This window comes from Fringilla coelebs (assembly GCF_963513975.1).
Source record: "Fringilla coelebs genome assembly, chromosome: 3".
In the NCBI taxonomy this organism is placed as follows: Eukaryota; Metazoa; Chordata; class Aves; order Passeriformes; family Fringillidae; genus Fringilla; species Fringilla coelebs.
In genome coordinates, this window is record NC_140030.1 from 75,453,537 (window position 1) to 75,481,033 (window position 27,497).

Consider the following 27,497-nt stretch of genomic DNA (forward strand, 5'->3'; position numbering starts at 1 on the left):
TTCTAGGCTTTGAAAATGGGGTTTAATAACTCCTATCTAAAACCTACAGATAAGCCTTTAAAGAAAATGATATCAGGACTTTTACAGAATACCAGTTTTCAGGTATGAGTCCGGAACTGTAGTAAAACCAGGGGCAGTAAGTTTTTATTATTATTATTATTATAGTGCACCATAAAAAGAAATTCTGAATCTTTATGATTAAAAAGATAAATGAAAGTCAAAGGGAAAATCTGAAAGCAAAGCCTATTTTGTTTAAATTAATTTCTGATTTTTTTGGGATATATCAATGACAGATATTTGACTAACGAACCATTATTTCAAGAAATAAAGTAGAACAAATAAATAAATAAATAAATAATTTCTTTAGCTAATACTTTGCTGAATATCAAAATCAGCAAAACCCATGAGCAGCTTATGATTGATCATCTCAGGCTGTGGGACATTGTTACTGAATTCAGGGATGTATAGCTCTCCTCGAGAAAAAACCCAAACTTTAAATACTATTCTTTCACAACTGCTTCTTCATACTGTGTACTTAACTAGCAGTGTGCACGGAGGTATTAACAGTGAGTGCCACCCTGGTACAGGAAGCACACACAAAATAGTAGCTAATTTTGGCAACATTCTTCGTACCTGTTTTTAAGCACCTACTTTAAGCATCCCACCTTCTTTATCTCGGCTCTCCTCTGTCACTTATGATTGTTCCAGGCTCAGAACTGAGTTAGCCATGACCTCACTTCCCATGCCAATGGCAGTAATGTACTTTCTTATTCATTCCAAAATCCAGTCTAAAACTATGGTCTAGGCAAGAAGATGGTGAACAGTTGCAGTAACTAACAGAAGTTTCAAGCCAGAGCTTGAAAGATGCATTCAGTTCTGAGCATGTCATTGATTGTGACCGTATTTGATGCCCTTTAGCTGTGTTCACTATTCTGCTAGGAGGGTGCAGAACTGTTTTTCATTGCTCACTTTTGTTTTTCCTCTTATCCCAAGGCAGATTATTTGTTTCCAAGACAGCATAAATCACCACGTGTCACTGAGAAAGTGAGGAGGAAAACAGAAAGAAGCATCAGGGAGAGCACTGCAAGAGATCTTCCAAAGCATGTAAAGCTTTCTATGAATTGAGAAATTAGGATAACGGGGTCACGGAAATGTGAGTATATTTTGTCCACATAATGGTTTGAATCAGCATATTTCCTAGATCATAGCCTTTCCTGCAGGAATCTCTACCTAAAGTTTATGTCTCCAACAGTAATAGCAGTTCCTGTGAGTAAAATGCCTATATTCTTTCATTCTCTGACCGAAAGCAGAAACGTGATTTATTATAAACAGTAAGGTCTCCAACGCCCTTTTCTTTTTGTAACTGGTTCAGAACAATGCAGTACTGAAAGTAATCACACATTCAAATACAAGTAGGTGTGAGCTTTCAAATATACTGAAAGTGAATATTCAGAACATCACATCCTGGTGTTTGCTTCTGATGTTAAAAACCTGCTGTGCAAACCAGGATGCATGGTTTCAAAAGTCTATAACTTTGTCATTTTGAAGCCAGATTTCTTCAAACAGAGCAAGGCACATATTTACCATCCAAGGATTTGTGCCATTTGTGTTGACTTTGCTACCCTTAATGGAAACTAATTTTGAATTTCCTTGAATGCAAAAGTACATGCAAATAAAATTTTCACAGCTCATTTTTAGATAAATTTGTTTAGATGCTCTGAGAAATATTTTACTAATAGTTTCTCTTTGCTTGAGGTTGGGAAGGTTTGATGTTTTCCTACTAGAGAAGAGATGATCTAAAAACTAGAAGAGACGGAAATTAATTAATTATGTAAGAAAAAATGTATATCTAATATAATTGTATTGCAAACATAGCACTATGCTGTAAATATTTAAATTAGGTCTATGAAACGAATTGTTTATAATGAGCCTTTTCAGAGGTGTATTTTGAATGTCTTGCAGAAATCCAGTGCCAGTGTTTTATCCTGACAAGAAATAAACCTTTGACTGTTCAGGACATGGCTCTGAAGCATCCAGTGCAGGTATGTTGCTCCTCCTCACTGATTGCACACACTCGTGTTTGGTTCCAGAAGTCTCTTGAACCAAGTTTGGGAGCTTTGTCTAATTTGAAGGGAGATTTGGATTTGACTTTGTACTCAAGTCTGAATGCAGGAACACAGAAAGACTTCAACTCTGTGGCTGTCTATAGGAATGCACATACTGTTATTGACACTTTTTCCCTAAAATGTAGTACTAAGAACTTTAAAGGTTTTGGGAATCCGGTTAGGAGGAGATCTGATGAAAAATGAGAATTCACGAACTTTGAAATGTATTCTCCTTCTTGAACTTAAAAAAAACAACCAACCAAAAAACAACCCACAAAACAACCAACCAAACAAGAAAAAAAAACCAAAAAAACCAAAGCAAAAAAAAAAAACCACCAAAACCCACTCAAACAAACAAACAAAAGTAAGATATTTCGATCTCACTCAAAAAAGAAATCTCAAAATTCAGTCTGGCAGTAGGAAAACTTCATTTTGACTTGAAAACTCAAAAAGTCCCTCACTAAATCGCTGATGTTCTTGGCTCTGATGGTATTTTCATTTGCTGTAAGGACATCAGGTGCTCTGGGTCAGCCCAGTTAACCTGTATTCTTGTGACTCAGAGGGGCTGTAACTCAAGAAAAGGCGAGCAAGAACAGCACAGAGTGCCTCTGTCAGGCTCCCACATCACCCCACGCTCCTGTGGTACACTCACTCAGGAATCCTCCACTCACTCCTTGCATCATACATGAAACAGGATGTGCAGTCCAGCCCCATCAGAAATAAGCCACCATCCTTGTGTAGAATCCAGCTGCAAGGCAGGTGTTGGACTTGGCTCCAAACATTTAGACTGGTTTAACAAACAGGAGTACTGGGACTCAGATTTGACTTAAAACTGGATTATTTTTTGTATTGATTTTTCCAATTCAAATTATACGTATTCTGTGAAAATGCTTACTTTTGCAAATACTGTGTTTTTCTCCCTTCTTAACTAAGTAGCAAAGTACTAAAGTATTTTTAAATAAGCTGATGTAACTACAATGATGACACATCTCTTGTTCAGGACTGACTGATACTATTAATTTACATGGCTTAATTCTTTAGCCTAATGGTGACATTTTGTTTGTTTTTTAAACTTTAAGTAGCTAAATCAAGATTTACTGATTGGACTAATCAGGCAGATAAAGAAGAATCTCCTAAACTGGAAAGGAATTACTAAAATATGGAAGCAAGAAATGACGTTTTTATTACTTCCCCAAAAGCTACATCAGGTACACAGCATCTATAAATACTTGGAGTATTTTGTATTCATGATCATCCTGGCCTTACATGAAGACAAGAAATGTTGCCACTCTTTTGTCTTCTTTTTGCAGCAAATCTGTGAAGCAGTTTTTCAGAATGGTTGAAATTGCAGCAACTCAAAGCTTAAACTGCTGTAATGAAACTTGAGTTTCTCCATTTGAACTAACACACTTCCAGTACTGAAAACCACAATACCAGTGATATTTTTCTTTCTTTTGTACCACAACTAAATTGGAAGGAAAAGTGTATGACCTTCCATGTACCAGTATGTGCCAGCAACAAAACTGAGTACAAATCCATAAATTCACCTTCCCAGGAAACAGTAAAAATTACCATATTTAGAAGTATGTTCATGTCCTTGGTATGTTGCAAAACATGGTTTTCAGTTTCATTTTTTGGAACTCTTCATACCTCACACATGAGTTGGCTGTTTTACACTCTCATGGAAATAAACAGACCATGGTAGCAGAGACAATACCCTCAGCTGTATGAGGGAACACAACTCTCCCAATGGGAGAGATAGGAGCAGTTTAAGGGGAGAAGAAAAAAAACAACTCTCGTAGGTGAGACACTGTTTTCAACCAGAAACCTCCACTGAGAGCTAGGAGTTAAAAAAATTAGAAAGTTAATAATTTGTGATGGAGGAGAAAATATGTAATCACCAGAAATTTGTGTGAGATAAAAAACCCAACTTTAACACATGTAAAAACTGGTTCCCTCACTCTTTAGAACACCAAAGGGACAGGCAAAATATTTTTCCCATCCCAGCTGTAAATTGCAAGGTAAATTTAGCCAGGTATCTAAAGCACCTTTTTGGTGCCTGAGGACTGCCTGGCCAGCTCTCAGTTCATTTAAGCACGGATAAAGTCCAAGTACCAGCAACTCCCCCCCAACTGCTGCAAGAAAAGCCCCACAGCAGGTTTTACTAGCCCCTGTTTAGTGGCCACTGCTACATAAGCAAGCCTTTGGAGGGTGCTTATCACACTGCAAAAGAGATTGAGTTTAAGGCTTGAACACTCTGGTTACTAGCAGGACGGGGATGAGGGTGTAAGGGCAGTGCAACTTCACTGCAGCAAAATTAATCTACAGGGCAAGTTCATTTTTTACTTCCAGAAATCGCTGCTTGTTTTGTTTCTCTTGCACAAGAAAAAAGCATGTCTTAAAACAGAGCAACTGAAATGATAAATGTGTGAAAAGGGAAGCCAGCAATGAGTATTCACAAAAGAGTAAAAATAGGATTGGCCAGCCTGTTTTGCAAGAACATGGCTATTCTGGTAATTCATGTTCACAGGAAGAATCTTCCTGAGTTTGATAGTGCTCTCTTTTGAGCCATGTTTTTTTTTTCAGATTTGATCAAGAAATTGAAGTTTAATCCAATTTTATAATTGAAGAGTTTAACCCCCAAGATAGCTTAATTTTCAACTTCCAGATTTAGAGTTCCAAGTAAAGCAGATAAATAGCTGGAAAAAAAATTCATCCATGACCAGTCAAGAAAATTTTCCAGCTTTTACTAATCTCTTAAAATAAAACAAAAAAAAACCCCAAAAAGTTTTAGCAAAAGAAGGTATCCGGTTTCTTTGCCTCACTATCCAGGCAACAAGTCAGGGAATAAAAATGCTGTTTTACCACAGAGATGCAATCTTACAAAAGAAATTAGTAAAGACGCATTTTGTGGAAGTCGCCTAAAATCCAGAACAAAGGTTGTGAGATTTTTAAATGGTATATTTCTACACTTAACTGCTAATAAAAGTGGGTACTAATTGTTAGGCCCAAGAGTTATATGGGAGGTACAATTAACATGTTGTTCTGTTTTTGAAGTAACTGTCTGCATTAACATAGGGCATTGTAGTGCAGATTACATTGAAATGCTGACTACTCTGCTGAAATATTGCTGAGAGGAAAACAGTCCTACGGCAAAGAACTGATATTGGTTAACTTAGAAAAGGTGAGTATTGCTCTGGGTTTGATATTTTAGATGGTCTGCTTGATAAGTAAATATATATATTAATTTCTCACAGGGATTTGACATTTCTTTCCACAAATAAATGGTTTCCACTAGGAGTTTTTAACCAGAAACCAAGCAGTTTTGTATACAAACAATGCAAAAGTTGTGACATTAATGCCAACTTCTCCCTGCTAAATCTCACAGGATACAAAAAAATTAAATTTTAGATTTTAGTTTTAGAGCAAAGTCATATTTCTGTTGGTCAGGTTAGTTTTCTTTGCAGCAGTCTAAGAGAAACCAGTGCTTCTGACCTGCTGACAAATCACATTTAGATCAATGTGCCAAGATCAACGAAGTCAGTATTTTCTATAGCTTTGGCCATATTAGATTTTCAACTTCACAATTTCGTATCTAGTTGTTTTTGTCCGAAGTCCCAAACAAAGAGAGGAAAAAGGGACAGTAAATTGTCACAAGCAGAGCAAAAGCAGCATGTTTGCACATGCTAATCAGTTCCCTCTGTGTGTTTTCCTTTTCCCCTTCGTGGGTGCGGGCAGAGTGGGTAGGAGCAACTTCTAACCCGACAGCTCTGCTTCTTCCATCATTTCCCCTTCCCCTTTGTTCTCTCCTGCAAACAAAGAAGTTTCTCCTACCGGGCTTCTCCTCAGCCTACCAGGTCTGGCTCCTCTCTGCTCCCATTCCCCCACTGCCCCGTGGTCCCTTCCCCCATCACCTCGTCTGTCTCCTGCCTGTTCCCACTGGTTTTCCATCCTCCCTCCCATCACTGCTGGCTCTTTGTTCCCACAGGGCTCTGGAGGCATGCAGCAGGAGCTCAGCTCTTTCTCTTTAATGATTTTTTTTTTTTTTTTCAGGGATGAAACATGGAACATTTGAAGCCCCACTGACTGCATATTAGAAAACAGCAGAGAAAAGAAGCAGCCAACCTTAAGAAAATGCTAGCATTAAACACAGCCACGTTTTCCTCTAGAAGATCCACAGGTCCCAAGAAAGACAGTGTGAAACTTGCATGCAGCTGTGACAGATTGCTGTGTAAGTGATCTGTACAAGACTCAGAACTTTCCTTCACAACAAGTTTAACAACATTTTAAGAAAACGCCTTTATACCTGTAAAGGAAAGTGAAGGAGGTGGGGAGAAGTTGCCTCATAAGGTTTTCAGAGAGCTCTTACACATAGAAATAATGAATGTATTTTCAAATCCCTGTACAGATGTTTCACAAGAACTGTAGCTTTCTGTAGTGGAGTACAGCAAGGCCTCAGGTGCACAGTATTAACCTCGTGAAGCAGCTCTGGGTAAGAGTGCTATATTCTCTTTGAAAAGGAAGAGAAAGTGCTGCTATCATTTCCCCAGCTTTGGAAGGGCATATGCCAAATTTTTCATCAAAATCAAAAAAAACCAACTTTCACCACCTCCATATTTTGATTAGGAGAATGACTGCAAAAAGAAGTTTAAGCAACCAAGAGAAAATGTTTACAAAGTGCTGCGTCTGTTCTTACCTATTTAAAAATTAACTCTATCCTGGCCAAATCCAGGACATGAAGAAAAGTAGGACTGGAAATGAAGACCTTTTTATTTCTAATCATGTTCTTCAGAAGTCCTGCCTGCTTCCAGGCCATGCTTGAGATAATGAGTTGTTACCTAAATCTGAGTTAATGGAACAAGCAGCAGCCAGACCAGTCCAGCTTAGATTGCATGGCGGTGCTGAGGAAGCTGAAGGTGCCTACAAATTTGTTATCCCTAATATCAAAGATCAAAAGAGTAAAGCGCTGCTCTGCACATAAATTACTTTATAAGGGAGTTCTCATGCATCCTGATGGATCTATGAGAACTGGCAGACACTAATAGGCAGTAAAATAATTTCTCTAAAGTTCACTTCTGCAGTTTGTTTGCATACCTCTCTGGGACAGAAGCGAAATTTGCTAGTGTTTCCCCCTGAATCCTCCTCCCATGCATGGAAAACAATGAAATTCTATTTGAATTAGGACAACAGGAGAGGCAATTTAAAGGGGCACTAAAGATTCAGTCTCTTAATCACAACTGTGACAAAATGCTGTTATCCTTGCCAGCAATTCCCTGGCAATTTACAGTACTCCGGTGTAAAAGGAGGAGACCTTGCATTGCAAAGAAACCTGACGAAACCTGACGAGACAACCAGGTCTTCATCCACTGATTCCCCTTTGCTGGCACAATTGCACACATCCTGGGGCTCACCAGGTACTCTGCCATCCTGAAGCCATTCAGGAGCCGTATTCTGACCCTGACATTGAATCTAAAGTTATTTAGGAGTGAAGCCAGTGCAGAGGTTGGCTTCTGAATAACCCATTTAATGAGGAGGGCATTTCAGTAGCAGTGTGTGAATGCACACCAGCAGCCCCATTAGGCTGCAATAGCACCTCAAGAGTTTCTGCTGTAGGGGCAACCTAAAACCACTCTGCCTGAGCTGTGGTTTCTGCTGCTCCCCAAAAGGGATTCTCTTCCTGCATATAGGACAGAAATTAAATTGTTGGGCAGGTTTCCCCTGTAAGGTCCTGGAACTCTGGGTTGCCCCAAGTCTAACAGTTGTTTTAAGGTAAAAGAAAATAAATACATAATTAGGAATTTGAGAAAGATCTGAGGACTTTGAAGATAACATCCCAATGCAAAGAAGACCTCAAGGAAGAGTTAGGATTTCTTCTTTTATGTCACTGGTGGGCTGATTTCCTGCTGAGCAATTGCTCAAATGTAACAAAAAAAAAATTGTTAGGCTGACAATGGTAAGTTAAATAGAGTCAAATAAAGGCATATTTTTATTATCTGCATATAACTGAAGCTAAGTTAAAATATAAGGAAAAGCAGATTGTGTAAAGGCCAGGAAAATACCCCAAGGATCAATGTGAACTTCAAAAGATTGTGATGTTTTCAACAGCTTGTTAATTGCTGGTATATGAGTAAGTGCCAAACCCAAATAATTGTTTCAAAATATTTTCCAAAGCAAAACACACAGAAATTGCCAACTTCTGTCAAGCAACACAAATAAAAGGCTCCACATCCTTGTGGGTGATTTTTGAATTATTGTATTTCTTATGACTCTCATAGGTTGCATTGACTCTCAAATGAATCTCTACTTTCATTACCAACCACTGCTGTTTTCAGGCCTGGAAGATTTGAATCTTAGTGTTCTTCCTGGGAGATGCTTAAATAACTAGCAACTGCAAATATGTGGTTTTAGCCTGTAATCTGGACACTTTTGTCAAGAGAAATACTATTAAATCACCATAGCTGTTCTTTGGGAAAAACTCTTAAGCCATCTATTACCTGTGTTCCTTTAGGGTGAAAACATTCTCAGATATGTTTACCTATTTCTTTTGCTTCTCTCTTTAGAACTAGCTGATGGGAAAAGGCAGAAGAAATGTTAAGTATGATTAATTTATTCTAAAGCATATTGCTAAGCCAGCATCCTTTTGCAGAATAGCATATTTCTGCTGACAGCCTTTTTACACAAGATCTTCAGCCAGTTTTCCACGAGAAGTTTCCAGCATCCTGTAAGAAACATTTCCTTTTCCTATGAAGTCTTTTCAAGTTGTAAATTTATGTAGAATGAAGAAAGTAATTTCAAAACAGATATGAAGTGGGCAATTGCTTTTCCCTTCCTGAGGTTGCCATGGGTTTGTTCTCTGGAAGGAGAGTCTCACCTTTCAGCTGATGACTTCCAGCCACAGGAGTTTCTCTGGTGCTGTGCACAGAGCTCTTCAGCTGCAAGTGGAAGGGAAGATGGAGCTCCTGCAGCCACTTCAGGATTTTTACTTGGAAGCCTAGTAACAAAACACTGAGGTGAAAATAATTAGAAGTATTTGGGATTTTGTGTCAAAGTTTCTCAATGGAGGCACCTCAAATATATCCATTGAAAACACCCTCCTATCCATTACTGTCCAGTTCCTGTTCAGTATTTCTCTTCAAATGATGTATCAGTTGGTCTGAGACTGCTGAAGCATCACTTCTAATAGTTCATAGCATGCTTTATAAATCATTTGGTTTCTGTAGAATTTCACATTGCTTTCTTCACTCTGAGATCATTTATAGACAGTTTTGTCTTTTTTGAAAAATATTTAAAAACCGTGGCTCTTGTTTTGAATCATGCTTAAAGTTTAATCCAAATTTTTATGGAGAGAGACAAAACTTACCTCCACCAACACTTTTAATATGTTAGGGATTGCTGTTTGCCTCTGATATCTCTTTGAGTCAGAACATTGACAATGTTAGGAAAACAAATTTTTTGGGGAGAAAGACTCAAGGGTAAGGTTTTATTCCATTTGCATCCTTCAGATTGTTTTTGCAAGGCTCTCTGAGGAATGAGCAGTTGTCTTCTCTGTCCTTCAGGACAGCTGGTTGATATCCATAAGACTTCCTGGAGCTGGAGCTGCGCTTCCTCTTGGAAGAAAATCTGGAATTTTGTGTATTTAGTTGTTTTCTTCTATATTCTTGGGGTTTTTTTACTGGAATGTTTCAGCTAAAAATGTATCAAAATACTGTGGTGAAACTTTGGCATGAGAATCCAATTCAATAACTTAATTTCTGCCTAAAATTTCTTTATCCATTGATCATATCACAATGAGTTTGGTTAGTAAAGTTGAGGATATGCTTTCTGTGTCTGAGGGCAGGTGGGAAATGGAGTTTTTGGGGGCTGAATTATCCTGGTTTTCTACAGTTCTTGACTTTGGTGGGAATTGTAGGCATTTAGCACCCCTGATTAACAGGTAACTTACTTAGGTGTTTAATTGTAGGCAGTCAGGCTGAATTTTGAGTCATTTTTCTTTCTTGAGTTTGGATACAAGTGAAGAGAGGGTGGTGTTTTTAGTCTTATAAGATGTAAAAGCATGGAGGGAAAGAACTGGTTTGAGGCTACATATCAGGATATGCCTAGAAGGAATGGGGTTAAAGCTAAGCAGAATAAAATGCATGCCCCATAGGAGAAAAAAGCTTGCAAACAAGATACATTTGTCTATAAGAGTGTTTTCCAAGACAACCAAAGAAAATGCTAGCATGCATGGACATTCAAAAGTACTCTGGGGGAAAAAAAAAAAAAGAAAAAAGCATTTGCTGGACCCTGGATAGAAACAATTTTAATCTCTGATATTGTCTCTGAATATTTGGTGTGAAACACAGTGATTTTGCTTGAAAATACATGGGGCAGCCAAAAGCTTGTAGCCCCTTGTGCCTTGCTGAGAGGTCAGCTTCCATAAAACAGAGCTCCTTTAAAGAAGGTGCCACGCTGTCAGCACATCTGTCTCGAGCAAGGGAAGGAAGCACTGAAGGTGGAGGATTGCTGTTCATTAATTGCATCATATTGAGCTTCCAGGCAGACTTGAGATGGCCAAAAGGTGGAGATTTTTAGGTTCCTCCCCCTACTTCTCTATCTCCTCCCCCCTTCCCAAAATAAGTGTGTTGCCAAAACCTCCTTGTGGCAGAGCAAGGGTTTTAAAAGGAAAGTCAGGAAAAAAGCAAGAATTTTGGAGCCTAGGTTAATTCCAGTCCTTTCTTTTCTGAAAGGAAGACTTGTAATGTGTACACTCTATCAAGATGCACTTCTTTTTCACTGCTACTCAGGGTGCAAATAAAACAAAAAGTTAAACACATAAACAATAATAAAATAGGGTCACAAGTCATTACCCAGCCTTGTAAATACAAGAGTCTTCTACTCATTGATCTAAGAACAAAAACTGTAAGAACTGGGGACATAGTCATACTTTGTTGAGTTTAATTCATGTGTGGATTCCACATGGAAAAATTTCTTATGCTTTCAACAGAAATTTTTCTGAGGTAAAATCTGTAAAACTAGCTAATACTTAGGAACTTTTTTAGCAACAAGGGTTCATTAATAAAATGAACTGGTGGGTTTTGCAATTTCTTTATTAGAAATGTATACTTGACTAATTTACTTAATATTTTGCCAGTGTTGTGCGCTGTAATCTTGTATTTCTAGATGTAAAATGTGGTGAAGAATTTTCAATGCATCACAGCAGTTGCTTTTTGAATGGAAATATATTTACTACAAATGTAGACAACTTAATGTGTGAGACAAGACATCTGCCAAGGATAAAGTCTTGAATTAAATCCTATTTTTATCAAAGCTGTCGATGTGTTATGGCTTGAAGGGTTTTCTTCCTAAAAGAAAGGTGCCTTGAAGTGATTTTTCTACTTAGGTTGACCCTGTCCTTGACATCTGGAAAGATAGAAACAGGAAATTAATTCTTGGGGATACATGGCATCTGCCACAAGATTCTTGAAATGAAATGCACCTGAATTTACTGACTTGGACAATATTGAAATCTTCCTTCTGGTTTCTTTAAAAAATTTTTTGCAAAGCCAGTGTTAAATGCAAATAACAAGCTGTCTAAGGATAGAATTGGAGAAGACTCCAATTAGTAGTGTTTTTTACTAGTATAAAACAATGAATATAACATGATTGAGATTGGTTTTAATTTGTTTTAATTCAGCTTGTTTAAAAAAAAAAACTGAGGAAGGCAAATGAATGTTTGCAATGTGTCTGCAATTTTATTATTGTACTACATTCGCGGGGATGTAAGTGGAAAGTCCATGATTGAATGGAGCAACTCACATTTCTGCAGTGTCCCCAGGCATTCCTGGCACTGCCTCCTGTGGCACAGGCAGTGATGGTTTTACATGTTGTGGTCCCCACACTTCTGTCATTTGCTGCTTATTCATCACCTCTGTTGTACCTGCATGTGGTACTGACAGCACGGATTGCAAGATAAAAAGGTAGGGCTTACATCATTCCTTTTTACTGGTTTGGAGGTTTTGTTGTTTGTCCTTTTTTTTGTTGTGTTGGTTTTTTTGGGGTTTTTTTTGTGTTGTTTGTGTTGGGTTTCTTAACAAATTTAATAAGCAAAATGAACCAATGTCAGCAGCAGTGTGGAACTAGGTGTACTAAATGAGCACTTTGATATAAACATCAGTGCTCCAGAAACATCCAGCAGGAAAAATACAGCCTTGTTAGAAAATCAAACTGAATTTGCATTACCAGACATCAAAGGTTCTGAATTTTTGTTTTGACATGTAATTACTCTTCATTATGTATTATTAGCCTATTGGATGCTTGCTTGCATTAAAAATAGTTTTAGGGAAAATAAGGCTGGGATATTAGCAATGAAACTTTCTGTGTAATATTTTCACTCTGGAGGTTGCTAAAATGAGATCCTGAAGACTTGCCTGAAGTGAGACAGTGAGTCAGTAGAGTCCAGAATCAGCTGTTCTGTCATTAAAACATTTGTGCTGTACATTATATCAATCATTTTCCCATATCTGAACCTGTTAGGTGGCAGAAGGCCAAAAGAAGTGGCCAAGACTCAGTCAAGAGAACCTTGGCTGAATTCAAACCAGGAAACCATAAGGAACATTTGTGTTTGTCAGAGCTTGATGGGTCCATTTAGTGCAAAAAGGCTGAAGTTGGCAAAACATTCTACATTCCTCATGGAGCCACAAGCAGAGAAGCCCAGGCATGTCTGTAGGTCCCAGAAGGTGCTCTCCAGGTCTGAGCCCTGGGTGCCAGGCAGAAGCTGGCATCAGTTTTGCCCACTGTGTCTCTGAGAAGACCAACAGGAGCCTCTTTAAGGAGCTGTAGTGCCTGCAGCTTCTGATTTTTTTTGCCTTTATCACTTTCTAATGAATGTTGCCTCACTTATTTATTCCTTGTCCAGATTTAAATTTAATTTAACTTGTTGCTGGTGACAGTCCTGTTTTTCTTCTCTGTGGGGTCCTTCTCCCAGCTATTTTCCCTCTGAACTGAACTGTCCAGTGTGGTGTGCAACATGAGTGCTGTGCACATAATGGGAAAAAGATTAGCAGGGAAATATGGTGGTGACTTGATCCATTGGTGAATATTTCACTTTCTTAAAAGTAATAATATGAATATAGTTAGATGTGCAGAAGACCTTGGTGGTGAAGTGAGTGTAGGTAAGATGAGGAGCTAGGTGTAGAGAACAGAGGTATGTCACATATAGCTTGGAGGAAATAAATTCATTGTGTTCAGGGCAGTGTAAGAAAGGGTGCAGTGGAAGGACATAAAAAGTGGATCAGTTGATGTAAGAGCATGCTACGTGTGAGTTCAAGATGACTTAACTCAGACTTAGTTAATTTCTGTCCTTTCCTCTGAATCTGCTGCACCACCATAATGAAAACAGCAGCAATTACACAAAACTGTTGGTGTCAGTCAGTGGAGGTTATCCCAAATGAGATAAAGAAAACAGTTTTCTATCTGAGAGCTTCCTTGCTGATGAGAGGCAGAGAATTTGTTTTCAGTAACCCCTCATTGCTGTAGCTGTCCAAATCCTTTTATTTTGTATGGATGAGGGAGTTACTTAGAGCAAGAAATGGGGAAATAATCTCAGCAGTAAAGAGTTCAGGAAGGGCTGTAAGCTTCGAGGCCACATTCAAGGCAATTACTAATTCCAAAGCATGAGATAATCTAGATTTAAACAAAATTGACTGAGGAATACTACAAATCTTATCCTTACTTATAAAGTACAAAATAGTGCTCATAAACACTGTGTATTTGCCTTTCCTGTGGACTAGTGAGGAGAAAGAAAAAAAAACACTTAACAGTAAAGGAGGAGGAAAAAAATCTCACAAAACAATGGAAAAGAGATTGATTTGGTTTTAAAAATTCTGCAGTTACAGATTTGGGTTTATATCTCTTTATGTTGAGATGTTAAGGTTCTCTAGCCATGAAGCACCCAGTTTGTCTGAATCCTTACAGTAATCTCCATGAAATGTTCAAATTAGAGGAAAAAACTATAGATTTCCAAATTCCTCAAATCTTTTATTGATATTAAAAGAATTGTGAAAGAAAGTTTGATTCTTAGCACTGCATACTTTTATAAAGAGAGGCATATGCTTAGGGAAAAGATGAATATTTCCAGTAAAGGTCTGTTTTGGTCATTAATGCTAGCAAATCTGAGGACTTTTGTACTTAAGACCTGAACAGTAGCTTTTTAACCTCCTCCAGCATATGTCAGCAAGGAAAGGTGAGTTTATATTAGTGACCCTTGGGAACTATATGGATTGAAGTATAAGAAAAGGTGTTGTTTATGTGTAGGGTCTCCCAACAGGACTCCCACTAGGACATTTATTACAATACTAGTACTTTCTGTTCTCAGATCTCTAGGGTCCCTGTTTGAAGCAGAATATGTCTCCAGTGTGGGGATGGGTGGTTTTTTGTTTTGTTTGTTTGTTAGGTTTTTTTTTTGTGGTTTTTTTTTCCTTTTGGTTTGTTTGGGTTTTTTTGTTTGTATATTTGTGGTTTTTTTCTGGGGTTGCTTTGTCTTGCTTTTTGGTTGGTTTGTTTGTTTTGGTTTTGTTTTGTTGTTTTGGTTTTTGCTTGGTTGGAGTTTTTTAAATTTACCCTTTAGGCCAGGATAATGCAGTATCTATTATTCTACCACTTCTCTCTGCATCCCCTGCAGTCCCTGTTGTGCCTATGCCTCTCTGCAGCTTTCAATGAAACGGCCTGTTAAGAGTAGTGAGTGGCTTTTGTTTGTGTCATCTCCTTGCTCCCACTAGTTCACACAGGAAAACTCGGTTTGAATAGCTCTAGTCATCTAAACAACATCGCTAAGATATTGAAAAAGATATTCTAAGTCAAGATATTCTGCTCCCACGTTTGCTGATTTCACCTATCTTTGTGCAGGACCCTTTCTTAAGGACTTTCATGGGAGCTCCAGTTTATTTTGTTGGCTTTCCCCAGTTGGTGCTGTCTAGTGCAACAGGAGCTGAAGTCGCTGGAAGTTTGGTCATTGACTTTCATGAGGGAAACCTCAGGATCTGAGCATTTGAGCTGGAGAGGGCACTTAGCAGTACTCAAGCAAAGATCTGACTAAGTCAACGGGAGTTTTGCCACCTTCCAAAAATGCAGGATGGCACTCTGCCTTTGCCTTGCCCTCCCAAATGCTACAAGGGGAAAGCAAAACAAACCAACATCTACATGCTGTGCTCTGCTCAGACTACTTGAAAAAGAAAATGTTTCTCAAAAACGCGTTTGCATCAAAACCTGTGGAGAAAATAGTTTCTATTAAATACGAAAAGTGGAGATCCTGAAATGTGCTTATCCCAGGGTGCTAATACCCACATTAATATGGACAAAACTGCTATGTTTTCACAGGCTATCCTGTCCTATGGAAGTATATGTTAGCAAGCTGGGGTTACAAAGCAATAAATTCTTATAAAGAGCTCTTCCAACACAATCTTTAGGTTTTGTGTAAATCTTATCTATAAGAAAAATTATGTGCCAGGTTAAACAAGATCCAGAACCTTCCTAGGGAAAATGGCATTTACATGCACATCAATGCCTCAATAGTAGCATCAGTAGGACATTCCTCCCCAGCGTCCAGGAAAAAGCAGCTGACAAGTAGAATGTACATCTCAGTTACACATATGTAATGATAAATGTGTTCATTTTCTTCAGGGAAAAAAGGGGGAAAACCCAGGAGGTGGGAAGGCAGGTGTTTGCTCTTCAGTGAATTGGAAGGGAGAAGTTTTGACCTTTGGAAGGTGGGCTTCATCCCCGGGCTCAGGGGGTGCTGGCCCAGCCCGGCGCTGCTGCCCGGGATGGGCACGGAAAGTGGCAAGAGGGAGGGGGGGTGGGACAGGAGGGACACGGATCTGGCACCAAATGTGGTGTTAATCGCGGGTGTCACCCCCCAGAACTGCAAGTTGAAAGATATTTAAACAAATAGCTCCAATACTTAAACACTCTGACATTTTGGCACGGCATCCTCAGGCTGTTAAAGCTGCGGAGGGGCATCTGGTACCCTGGGACCGCAGGGACGGGCTGGTTCCCGCTGGGAAGGTGTCTGGGGATTTGCCGTGTCCCGGGGAATAAGGTAGGGAATGACGGACAAGCTTCTGAACACGAAGTAACAGCTGGAGGCTACTAATCTTCCCATGCAAGAGGGAAAGTATTGCTATAAATCGGGAATCTTTATAGCTGTTCGGCTGGAGGAAGTTTTTTGGCTGTAAACTGTCATGCACTGCAGCTCCCGCTGAAAAGACTGTGGAAGTGGGGAGTCCGCTCTCCTGAGAACCGAAGTGCAATTAAGATCAGAAAGAGGAGGGAGGAAATAAAATAAAGATGACAGGAATCCAAGCTGAGGAAAAACTTCACGGTTTGGGTCTGTTGGTTCTTTTGGAGTGGTTGTTAGGTTGTTTTTATTTTTATGTTTTTGATGGCATTTCAAAGATTATACATAACTCCTGGAAAGTTTTTTTTTTAATGGTCATTTCAAAATTTCAAACTGGAAAAACTTTTTTTTTTTTTAAAAGACTAGCTAAATTGGAGAGCATACATTATTTTTCTGGGATTAGCAGCTCACTCATTTGCTAAGTATTAAGTAAAATGTGATATATATCAAATCAAGTTGAACTTCAACTCTCTTCTCTCTGCCTAAATAGAGCGATCAGTGCAAAAAATATTAACCATATAGGTAAGTGCTCCCGAAGGGCTTCTCATTCCTTGAGTGCATGTATACATAGAGGAATTGGATATAGAACTATTGGAGATAAAGATTAGAAATATAGAACTATTCCTTCCTTGAAGCATCCATCTGGAAGAATTAAATAGTGTTTTAAAAGCTCAAATCACAGAAATACAATTTTAGATCGCCTTTAATTATTTGATTTATACATTTTCAGAACAGTTCATATTCCACCAAAACCGCTCCGTCGCTTTCATTCAATTCCGGCTGTTCCTGCTGCTTTCGGCTCTTAGACACGTTCATTGTCAGGTGGCGTCGAGCTGAGGAAAAGCTGAGGCAAGACAGGACCCACCACCACCCCCACCACCTCCACTGCTCTTCTCCCCTTTCCCCTCCCCCGCCTTCCCCCGGACCGTACCCCAAAAGTGACGCCGCTTGTGCAGGGGGTGAACAGCCCCTTCTCTCCCCGTCACCCGCACGGAGCGGGGAGCTGTCTGTGCGAGTCCTTCTTCGGGGCTAGCCTCTCCTGGCACTCGGCTTTTCCAGGACGGAGATGTTGGAAACGTCGCCTTCAAAGCACAAACCCGAAGTTGGGGCTGCCAGCCCGCCCGAGGGCCGGCGCGCCGTGCCCGTGCGGGGCTTGAGCGCTCCTGCGTTTCGCTGGGTCGGGGTCGCTTGTTTAGACCGGAGCACCTCCAGTGAAATAAACAACTGATGGCGAGAGACCACGTATCGACTTAGTAAACTTCGCCCGTAATTTATTTGCAAATGCTGCTTTCCCCTTCCGAAGAGGACAAAAAGCAGGCGGTAGGCGCTCAGGCAGAAAGAGCTTTAAGAAACTTTAAAGCGGGAATTAATCTGAAGGGATAACATTTTTTTCTCCTGTTTCTGCACAGTGGTTGAAGAGAGGTGGCTCGAGGAATTCGGCTTGTCAGGTTGAAGTAGAAAAAAAGTTGAGTAAGTGAACGATGGTGCTGTGTAATGAAAATACAGCCCTAAGCCACAGCTACTAACCCAAAAAGGACTGAATCACCGTCTGCATCTCGCAAAAGGGACCCTCAGCATGCCTTCCCCTGGCAGCCCTGATTTCCAGCTCCTTCTGCTGCCAGGCAGCTTGACAGTGTATCCCGGGCGCCTTCTCCTAAAATTTGAAAAATCCCGGCAGCCATGGTGCGCGGTGTTTGGAGAAGAGGAGATGCCTGTTTTAAAAACAACTCTGATTTTTACACCGCTCCTCTTCTTTTTCCCTCTCCTTTGCTCCCGTTTAAAGAACTTGTTATTGTTTAAAGAGACCCCATTGAACTATTTCCTGCTCATTGTCACCTCTCTCCCCCTCGTCCTCTATCCAGGGATTCTCACGGAAAGGTAATAAACTTCCCTCACACCACAGACCGTCGCAGCTCCGGAGAATGCAAACTATTACAACACCGGCCGGCGGGAGTGCTTCAGAGCATCCCTCTTTTCCCTCGTCCCGGCCCTTGTTTTCGCGTCAAATAACTTAAATTCATCCCGTTGCAAAGTTTCACCCATGAGTTTCTCCCCTCTTGCCCGCAGTTACTCGCGGGCGCTTCTCCTTCCTACACGAAACAAAGCCTTTAACTATCGATCTGTTTTTCAGAAGTATGTTTTATTTAGGTGGGATGGCGGGTGGCTATCGATCTGATTTTCAGATTACTTAGGTGGGATGGCTCGAAACCATCGCCGTCGAGCATCTCGGCTGCGAAGGCACTGCCTGTGCCGCTGCAGAGAGGCAAACTCTGCCACTTTTCCCATGGGTGGGCTCATGGGCTCGCTAAAAGCGGGGAGTGCCAGGTTTGTGCAGCCGCTGTACAGCACGGTTCCAGCTCTCTGGCTGATTTTTCCCGCAAGGTTTGTCGCTGCCAGCTGCACCCTTCCCTGCAGCAGAGGTTCCGGCAAGGGGGCGGGGGCAGGTGCGGGGGAAGCGGCGTGCGGGGCGGGGTGCTGCTGTCAGCTGGCGAGAAGAGAACTTCCCGTTTTTTTCCCTAAATATGAATCCGCGGCGGGAGCGCCTCCCGTCCAGGACTGCCCGCCTCGAAGCGGACCGGGGGTCTCGCAGCGCCGGGAGGGTGCCGCGCTGGCCGGTTGTGAGGCTGTTGCCGAGATGGGCCATTTCCTCCGCGGCTGCCGGAGCCCCGGCCCCGGCGGCTTTGATAGAGGTGCAAACATTTGGGGGCAGATTTACATAAAATAGCCGCGTTTAATCCCGCGGGCTGCAATTAACATCACAGGCTCCCGCGGGCCCCGTTCTGATATGGCCGCGGGCAGCCAATGGGCAGCGCCGCCCGCGCCGATCAAAGGCGCCGCCCGCCAATCAGCGGGGCCCCCCCGCCGGCGCGGTGATGTCACCGGGGGGGCGTTTATGGCGGGCTATAACAGCGGCCCGGCCGCTGAGGGCGCGGGGAGGCGGTCGGGGCCCGGCTTGGTTTCGGTGCGGCCGTGCCAGCGAGCAGCCCCGCGGGCGGGCGCGGGGCCGGGATGAGCTCCCCCGGCGCGGAGGGCGCGGGCAAGCCCCCGCAGTACCGCGTGGACCACCTGCTGAGCGCCGTGGAGAGCGAGCTGCAGGCGGGCAGCGAGAAGGGGGACCCCACGGAGAGGGAGCTGCGCGTGGCGCTGGAGGACAGCGACCTGTGGCTGCGCTTCAAGGAGCTCACCAACGAGATGATCGTCACCAAGAACGGCAGGTAGGGAGGGGCCCCGCCGCCCACGCTGCCTCCCGGCCCGGTTCCGGGGGGCGCGGGGGTCCCGGCGGCGGGGGCGGGGGCCCGCCCGGGCCGGGGGCAGCGGCTGCCCGCCGCCGTGCCTCGCGCCTCCGTGTCGCCCCGCAGGAGGATGTTCCCGGTGCTGAAGGTGAGCGTGTCGGGGCTGGACCCCAACGCCATGTACTCCTTCCTGCTGGACTTCGTGGCGGCCGACGGGCACCGCTGGAAGTACGTGAACGGGGAGTGGGTGCCCGGCGGGAAGCCGGAGCCGCAGGCGCCCAGCTGCGTCTACATCCACCCCGACTCGCCCAACTTCGGCGCCCACTGGATGAAGGCGCCCGTCTCCTTCAGCAAAGTCAAACTCACCAACAAGCTCAACGGCGGCGGGCAGGTAAACGCCGGCACCGGGACCTGTCGGCCGGCGGGGCTGGACCGGCCCGGCCCTGCGGGCTCGCTCTCTTCTTACTGCTCCTTTTCATACTTACCAAACGTGCTGGGATGGTCGCGCTTCTCCCCGCCCGCAATTCATTCATTCGGGAGAGCTTCTCCTTCCACCGAGGATGGGTGCCTTGATGTTTTATCACTTTGTCTTTTTCGGAAAGCTCTTTCTGGTCTAAATATTTTCTAATATCAATGGTGTGGTAGATGAATCTTTCTAAGGCTGACTTACCATTGATGCATTTGTGACTCTGCGAGTGCTTTGTCAAGTGACGGGGATGAGGATAACTTGTGCAGAAAGTTGTCTCTGTCCTTAGTGCGCCTTTCCTTCTCTCACAGCTTCAGTTTTAGGCTTTTTTCGTACTTACTGTTTTTTCCACCTCTGTTGGAAAGATGGATACTTTAAAACCTGAGTGCCCTTTGTGCCTGGCAGCATCTGCCGCTACTTTGTGCCTGCTCACCTGCTCTATTTGTTCACAGATCATGTTGAACTCCCTGCACAAGTATGAGCCACGGATCCACATCGTGCGAGTGGGTGGCCCGCAGCGGATGATCACCAGCCATTCCTTCCCAGAAACCCAGTTTATAGCTGTGACAGCCTACCAGAACGAGGAGGTGAGCACAGCAGGGAAGAGGGGGTGCCGCTGCCGGGAGGTTTCCAGTAGCAAAGTGTGCATGTTACAGGGCAAAAGAATGGATCTCCTTTCGCGTTTTTCAGTTCTTCCTATGCTTTTTTTTTTTTTTTTTTTGGAGGCTAAATATAAAAGATTAAATTAATGCATGTAAAAGCCCTATGAATGAATTATAGAACCAAGTTTTGAGCATTGTTTGTCTCAATTTGTACTGCAGATTCGTTATATGGGAGTAATTTTTAAAAGACTCTGTGGGGGCAAACAACTATGGTAGAAAAAAGAATTCTTGTTTTGAGCTGCACAGTGAAATGACTGAGGGCACCAGTTTTTGAGCGGCCCTTTTTCTGATACCCAAATACATGTGTGTGTTGAATGAAGTTGTAATTATCAGGTTTTCTGAAGTTCTTTGATGTCCAATCTGCTCTGGCTTGAAATATGAAGATTTTTGTAGCTATTTAGTTTACTACCTTTCTTAGGTGCTTCCTTAGATGATCAATGAACTCAGGCTATCTAGTATTTCAAAATTTGGCAGAGAGACTAACTCCTAGTGCTTTGATAATACTTCAGACCTTTAGGAGCTGTGTAATTCATGCCCATCCGTTGCTTTTATGGGCCTACTTTTATTTCTTCAAAAATGTGTGATTTTACCAACTTCACTGGATAGTCCTAGTTCAAATCCTAATATCATATCAGTGTGATAATGAATGCTGATACATGTGAATAAAGATATTTGTTGTTGTTTTTAGATCACAGCTTTAAAAATTAAATACAATCCGTTTGCAAAGGCATTTCTTGATGCAAAAGAAAGGTGAGAGCTCTTAACTTAATTCTAAATTTTTAAGATAAATTTTTGAAGACAAATTCTTAACTAATACAGCCTGGTTTCTTTTATAGAAGTGATCACAAAGACATGATGGAAGAAGTGGGGGACAACCAGCAGTCTGGGTATTCACAGTGTATGTTTCCTTTCGTTGTGCATCATGAGCATGACTTTGATTTCTTCTATCTACTCTGTGTGAAGTTAAGCTAAACTTTGAGGGCCAGTGCTTGGTAGCTGGCTTGTTGGCTCATAGAGAGAGAAATATTACTAGTCTCTGTGGTTGTGGTTCATGCATGTTGATGATTGTATAAACACTAATCTCTGTGTGTGGTTAGGATTTATTGCATTCAAAATCATTTAATAGAATCCTGCAGAGTTGCCTTTTTGTCCAAAAAGACATCTGCCTTTTTGTACAAGGACAGCAATGTTCACATGGACATTGAGACAAAAGTTTATTTCCTAAAATTTATTGAGACAGTACTCATGTTTTAAGTACTGTTGTAAGAAAACTATGGGCATTTGCTTCAAGAAGTTCTTTCAGATGGTTGAAAGGCATTTGTGTTTTAATGACCTCTGTTTTAACAGATTGACAACAAAATGTAGCCTGAAAAAGATGGGGGCGTTGATTTGCAGCAGGAATTACTTTGTTTCAGAGAAAAAAAGTAATTTTTAAGAGGAGTTCTTAGCAGTCTGAGAAACTTCAGAGCTTAGCTATAGACTGAGACCCCAAAGAACAATTTAAAACTGAATACTATGCTAACAATTACTGAGCACGCACTACCTACATACGGCAGGGTTTAACAATTTCAGTGTTTCCTTGCTGTGGTTGTGGTTAAATAGTAATTCAAAAAACAAGTTAACTTGACACAAGACTTTTTCTAAGCTGCTTTCTAATTTCCCTTCATAAGAGCATTCATCAAAGTTGTAAAGATCCAGATATTTCAGCTATGTCAAACCTCAGTTTCCTTTCCCGCGTGTGCATTTCCTCGCTGTTCAGTCGTTTTGTGGCTGTGATTCTGTGCCTGCCTGCGCTGCACACCCCTCTCACAGAGCCCTTGCTCCCCTTCAGTAGGTAGCTGGCTCATTCCTGGCAGCGGGGCTCTGTGCCCCCCTGCCAGTCCCCACGCGCAGTTTGGAGGCCCGCTGTCGCTGTCCCCTGCCCACAGCTGTGACAGGTACTCGTCGCTGAGGAGCCACCGGCCGGCGCCCTACGCCAGCCCCTACGCGCACAGGAACAGCTCGCCAAGTAAGGCTGCAGCGCTGGGGAAAGGGGCCCTGAGCCCCTACGTGTTCCCAGTGCCTTTAGAACGGGGGGCCTGGTTGGGTCGGCTGAGCTGAACTGGGGCTGTGGTTGGTGTCTGTGAACGTCCCACCGCTGCATAGATAGAAACAATGAGCCGAGTAAACTGGAGAGTTTTTTAAAAAAGTGTGCTCAGAAGTAGCCAAATATCTTAAGACTTAGTATCTCAGGCACCAGGTACTTAAGTATGAAAAGGGCATTTTTAACAGTGGGGTTTTTGTGTTTGTTTCGTTGTTTTTTTTCGTTTCTTCTGGCAAAGACGACTGGTTAACAATTTTAGCTTTCAGGCTGTATAGATATTGAAGGTTCCCATTCAAAAAATAGTAATTATTTTGAATTATGAAGTAATACATGGGCTTTTAGATGCAACCTGACCAATCTTGCATGTAGTCATTTTGAAATGAAAAACTAGCTCTCTGTATACTTTTCTTGCATCTTGGAAATTTTGTGCAAGACTTAAAGGATAAAAGAACAAAACCTCTCTGGTGTTCTTTCTTGTCCTCAGCAAAAAGCTTCCTTCCTTAACTAGCTACCACTGCAATTTCTGTCTGACCATGGGTGGCTGTATGGGATTCCCTTTATAGTTTCCTAGTGCCCCTGCTGTGTGGGCCAGCCAGTCTGGGTCACAAGCCAAGCAGTCTAAGCTGCAGTTCAGTCACTCCTGATGGTGCCTAAGGCAGATTTCAAGGTGGCATGCTTGGCTCAAAATTGGGATGTGTGTGATAGCCTTGTTATCCAGCTTTGCCAGGCTGTTACTGCCTGTGTAGGTGATGGAGATGGAAGGTCTCCAGGTGACAGTGTAAATAAAGAGCCCTCCTTTTCCCACTGACTGTGTAAAACGGCATGTGCTGAATTAGCAGCTGGCTTGCAGACAGCCTTTTGGCCATAGGCCCTTCACAGAAATAAGATTTTGCAGTTACGAGTGGAGCAAAACAAAACGTCAGGGCAATGCCCATAAAGGCGTGAGCTTGACACAACTTATTGTTGGCTTTGTTTTTTTTCTCTGTGTGTAATTTTGGTTGGTTTTTTTTTTTTCCCAAGGTAGTAGTGGGGAAGGGTGGCTTAAACCTCTTCATTGCATTTAAATACAAGATTGGTATTTGGCCTGATTCTAGTGTTTGTAAGTGATTGTGTTTTCTCAGCAGCCTATGCTGACAACTCCTCTGCCTGCCTGTCCATGCTGCAGTCCCATGACAACTGGTCTTCTCTGGGAGTTACTACACACACAGCCATGCTGCCCATGGGTCACAGCACTGGCACAGCTACCAGCTCCAGGTAGGAGTCCAGCCCTCAAATCCCCATATTCCTGCTTTCCAGGAGGAAAAGGCTGAAAAAGGAGGTAAAGAGTCACCAGCATATTAGAAGTCATTTCGGCCATTGGTATGAACCATTAGCACTCTGTGGGGCACTGTGAAGGACTGTTCACAAGGAAAACTGATTGAAGAAACAGATTTTTTTTTTTTAATGTTTTGATTTTGGAAATGTAGATACTTGTGACATCAATATTTGATAAATTAAGGATTGCAGATTACTTAGACAAATATAGATTGAATTTGAGGATGCTCAAGTTTCACCTCTATTAAGCATAATGGTGTTTAAGAAGTTGTTTTTTTTCTTTATCCCTTCCATTTTGGCTGGTCACAGCTTTCCCAGCCATCTCCATAAACCTTTATTCTGCTACAAATGAACTGTAGTGTGGAGAAGGAGCACATAATTGGGGCAGTAATTCTTTACTTAAGCATTGCCACACTCACCAGCATAGCATGGGATTGTATATGTGGTGAAAGTTTTTAATATTTTGTGATCATAAAAAAAAAGTCTCCTTTTAGTACTTATTATCTTTATTAAACTTCTGAATCCTTTAGCAAAAATTCAGCTTGCATGTAGTCCTTTAGAGCTAAACTTGAAAATTCAAAGACAGGCAGAAAAGGTGGTAAAATATTTGCTATTAACTACAGAGGGACAAGATTTGGACATCTCTTTTCGCAATTCAGACCTACCATTCTGTTTGTGGAAAGCATTTGTGCATTTGAACCACACACATGGACTCTTAACTGTTAATCAGGATATGTACTACTACCCAGTGTGACTTAACTGTATTGCTGAACACATTTTTAGTCCTGAACACAGATTGAGTAAAAAGGTCCTTTTAGCACTTCTTTCTCTGTCTGATCCCCAGGATGCATATTTAGGAAGTTGCAAAGTTCCTGGAGTTTCAATTTCTGCACTGAGTTGTTCAGGAGGTAAAACCAGTAGAACTGGAACTGTGAAACCTCAAGGAAGGCATTTCTGCCACCCTTTTTGTCCAACCCCTTATCTGTTGGAAAATGGGGAAGTTCAGTTTATTTGTGGGGGTGCCATGAACACAAATTCTGCCTGGGGGTCCTTCCTGCCTCGCAGTGGCTGGGAACTGCCTAGAGACTGTCGCTGTTTGCAGCAAAAGGACCTGGCCTGGGGGGCTGTGTTGTGAGCTGAGGGGCTGCCAGCAGGCACTAGAGTCACTAATACCTGCCTTTACCTGTGCCTTTCCCTCTTGCAGTCAGTACCCCAACCTGTGGTCTGTGAGTAACAGCACCATCACGCCGGTGTCCCAGCCGAGCGGGATGTCCAACGGGCTGAGCCCCCAGTTCCTGCGGGGCTCTCCAGGACACTACTCGGGCCTGCCCCACGCAGTGCCAGCAGCCTCCTCTGCCTCGCCCCTGTACGACGGCACGGCGCCCGCCGACCTGCCCGACAGCCAGTATGACGCCTCTGCACATGCCAGGCTGGCACCCACGTGGACACCTGTCACCTCCCCTTCCATGTAAACACAGGCCTCTTCCTCTGAGACACTTTTAGCTACCGAATTACGGTAGCTGCTTAATCCTCAAGGAGGAGAAAGAGGAGACGTGAAGGAAACTGCAACCAAAAAGCATCTGTGCTGCTCTGCACAGAGCATCCACATTATACCTCTTTTAGTGAACGGTGCATCACTGACTTCATGTAGAGTTTACAAACCTGGTGAGTGTGCAATTCTGAGAGCAGATTCACTGCTTTTAATATTTTTTTTTCTTTTTTAAAGTTTGATAGACCTAAGTTTTAAGATTTTTACTTGGATTCCAAATTTCTTGGTGTTCTGATATATTTGGACCTGAAATTTGGAATCACTCTTGAGTAAGTTACTCCTAACTGTTTTTCAGTTTGTTTTTTTAAATGGCAAACTTAGCTATAGTCATGAGAATTTTTATTAACCATCTAGTTAGAAGCATTCTGAAATATGCACAAATGTAGCTGCAAAGTGAAGTTTTTGGAAAATCATGTGCACTAACACGTATTTGCTTCACAAATACGTGCTGTTCTTAACTGTATGCTTATTTCCTTGCTGCTGAATTTTTGTTGAGACAATCTTTGAGAACTATGTTCTTCCCAATAAAAACAGTATTAATGTTTGGTCTAAAAAGTTTTGCCCAAAAGACTTCTTTTAGAGGTAAGCTTTGCTGTTTGATCATATAGGTTTCAAATACCCACCAGCTTAGCTAAACATCTCATATTCAAACAGTGTCTAATTAGAAGCCCTATCCAAAACCTTTTTGAACCATTGGAAATGCATCACTTGATGGTTTTTTTTTTTTAATCTTTGGCTCAGGCCTTAGGAGAAGGAATTCAACGCCTTGGGGAATCATTTTAATTTATTTTATTTCAGTCTTGTACTCTGATCTGTATTTATTGTTTGGTAAGTCACAACTTTATCTTCTACATGTTAAGATATGTAAATAATCCCTCAACCTACAGTGTACTCTTTTAAGACAATCATATGTGGGATGTGTCACCCCATGGCACATGGAACAGCATGGGTGTAAGTAGCTCACTTACTGGAAGAGGCAGATCTGTAGTTGCCAAGGTTTTTGCACAAAAGTGCAGATGTACTAAAATTTAAAACACACTGACTGCTTGGCTTGCTAGAAGGAACAGGTCTTGATAAAATATTTGTTTCATTACTGATATGAAGTAATGTGATCCAAATTCATGATGCAGGCTTAACCCAGAACATGGGCTAAAAGTGTGCCCTTAGATGTGTCTCTTTCTCCCACTGAATCTGGCAAATACACATCCTGAGGAAAGTGAGTTCTTTTGCATAAGCCATAATAAATAACTTGTATAATGAAGTGCCTAATATAGAAAAGCAAAATTCTGTATCAGGGAATTCCTTAAATAACTCATTGATGTGTGCTTATGTGCTACAGTAGCAGCTTTAAGATGAAAAAGCAAGTATTTGCCACCATTTTGGTCTGTTTGGTACCTTTTGGGCAGGTTCCTGCAGCAAGGAAAGTTTTGGCAGAGCTTGTTGCCTGCAGAGGCAAATATCCCAGAGGTACTCCAGCAGGAGACAGCACCAAAAGTGGACGGCTGCACAGCCACATCCTCTGTCAATATGTAAATAGTGATCTAAGTGCTCCTATTTTATTGTGAAGGTAAATTGTGTAAATGATGTAAGTGCATTATTATTTAGACTATTTTGTAGAAATTAGCAGCATCTTTCATTGTGAGGTTTTATACTTGTATTTTGGACGTATAATTTAAATTAAGAAAAAAAAAGTAAAGATCCTTAAGAAAAACTCCATGCTTGATTTTTCAGTTTGTGGGGGTGGTGGGAAGGGTGAAACAAATGCACATCAGCCATATTGAACCTACAGCGTGCTGACCTTCCACTGAGCGGTTTCACAAATAATTTCTGCTGCACGTCACCTTCTGTCTGTGGGCGAAAGTTCAAACAGTTCTCATCCCCTGCTTTCTCCACCCCCGTGTGTTTCCTTGTTTTGGTAAATCCTTGACTGACT

At 42.0% G+C, this 27,497-nt stretch overlaps 1 protein-coding gene across 4 annotated transcripts; it reads left to right on the plus strand.

The window, feature by feature from the left end:
• Positions 1–19,266: 19,266 nt before the first annotated feature.
• TBXT (T-box transcription factor T) lies at positions 19,267–25,487 on the plus strand (the record flags this gene model as incomplete). 4 transcript variants are annotated; one of them, XM_084202499.1, is made up of 8 exons in its annotated part: positions 19,267–19,472; positions 19,617–19,881; positions 20,409–20,543; positions 21,307–21,368; positions 21,455–21,516; positions 22,450–22,626; positions 23,823–23,955; positions 25,220–25,487. In XM_084202499.1, 8 exons carry the CDS (start codon positions 19,267–19,269, stop codon positions 25,485–25,487), a joined length of 1,308 nt encoding a protein of 435 aa, XP_084058625.1. The 4 variants fall into 4 exon arrangements, with proteins under 4 accessions (XP_084058625.1, XP_084058626.1, XP_084058627.1 ...); XM_084202500.1 differs by having other exon boundaries at positions 23,826–23,955; XM_084202501.1 differs by having other exon boundaries at positions 22,453–22,626; positions 23,826–23,955.
• Between the last annotated feature and the right edge of the window lie 2,010 nt (positions 25,488–27,497).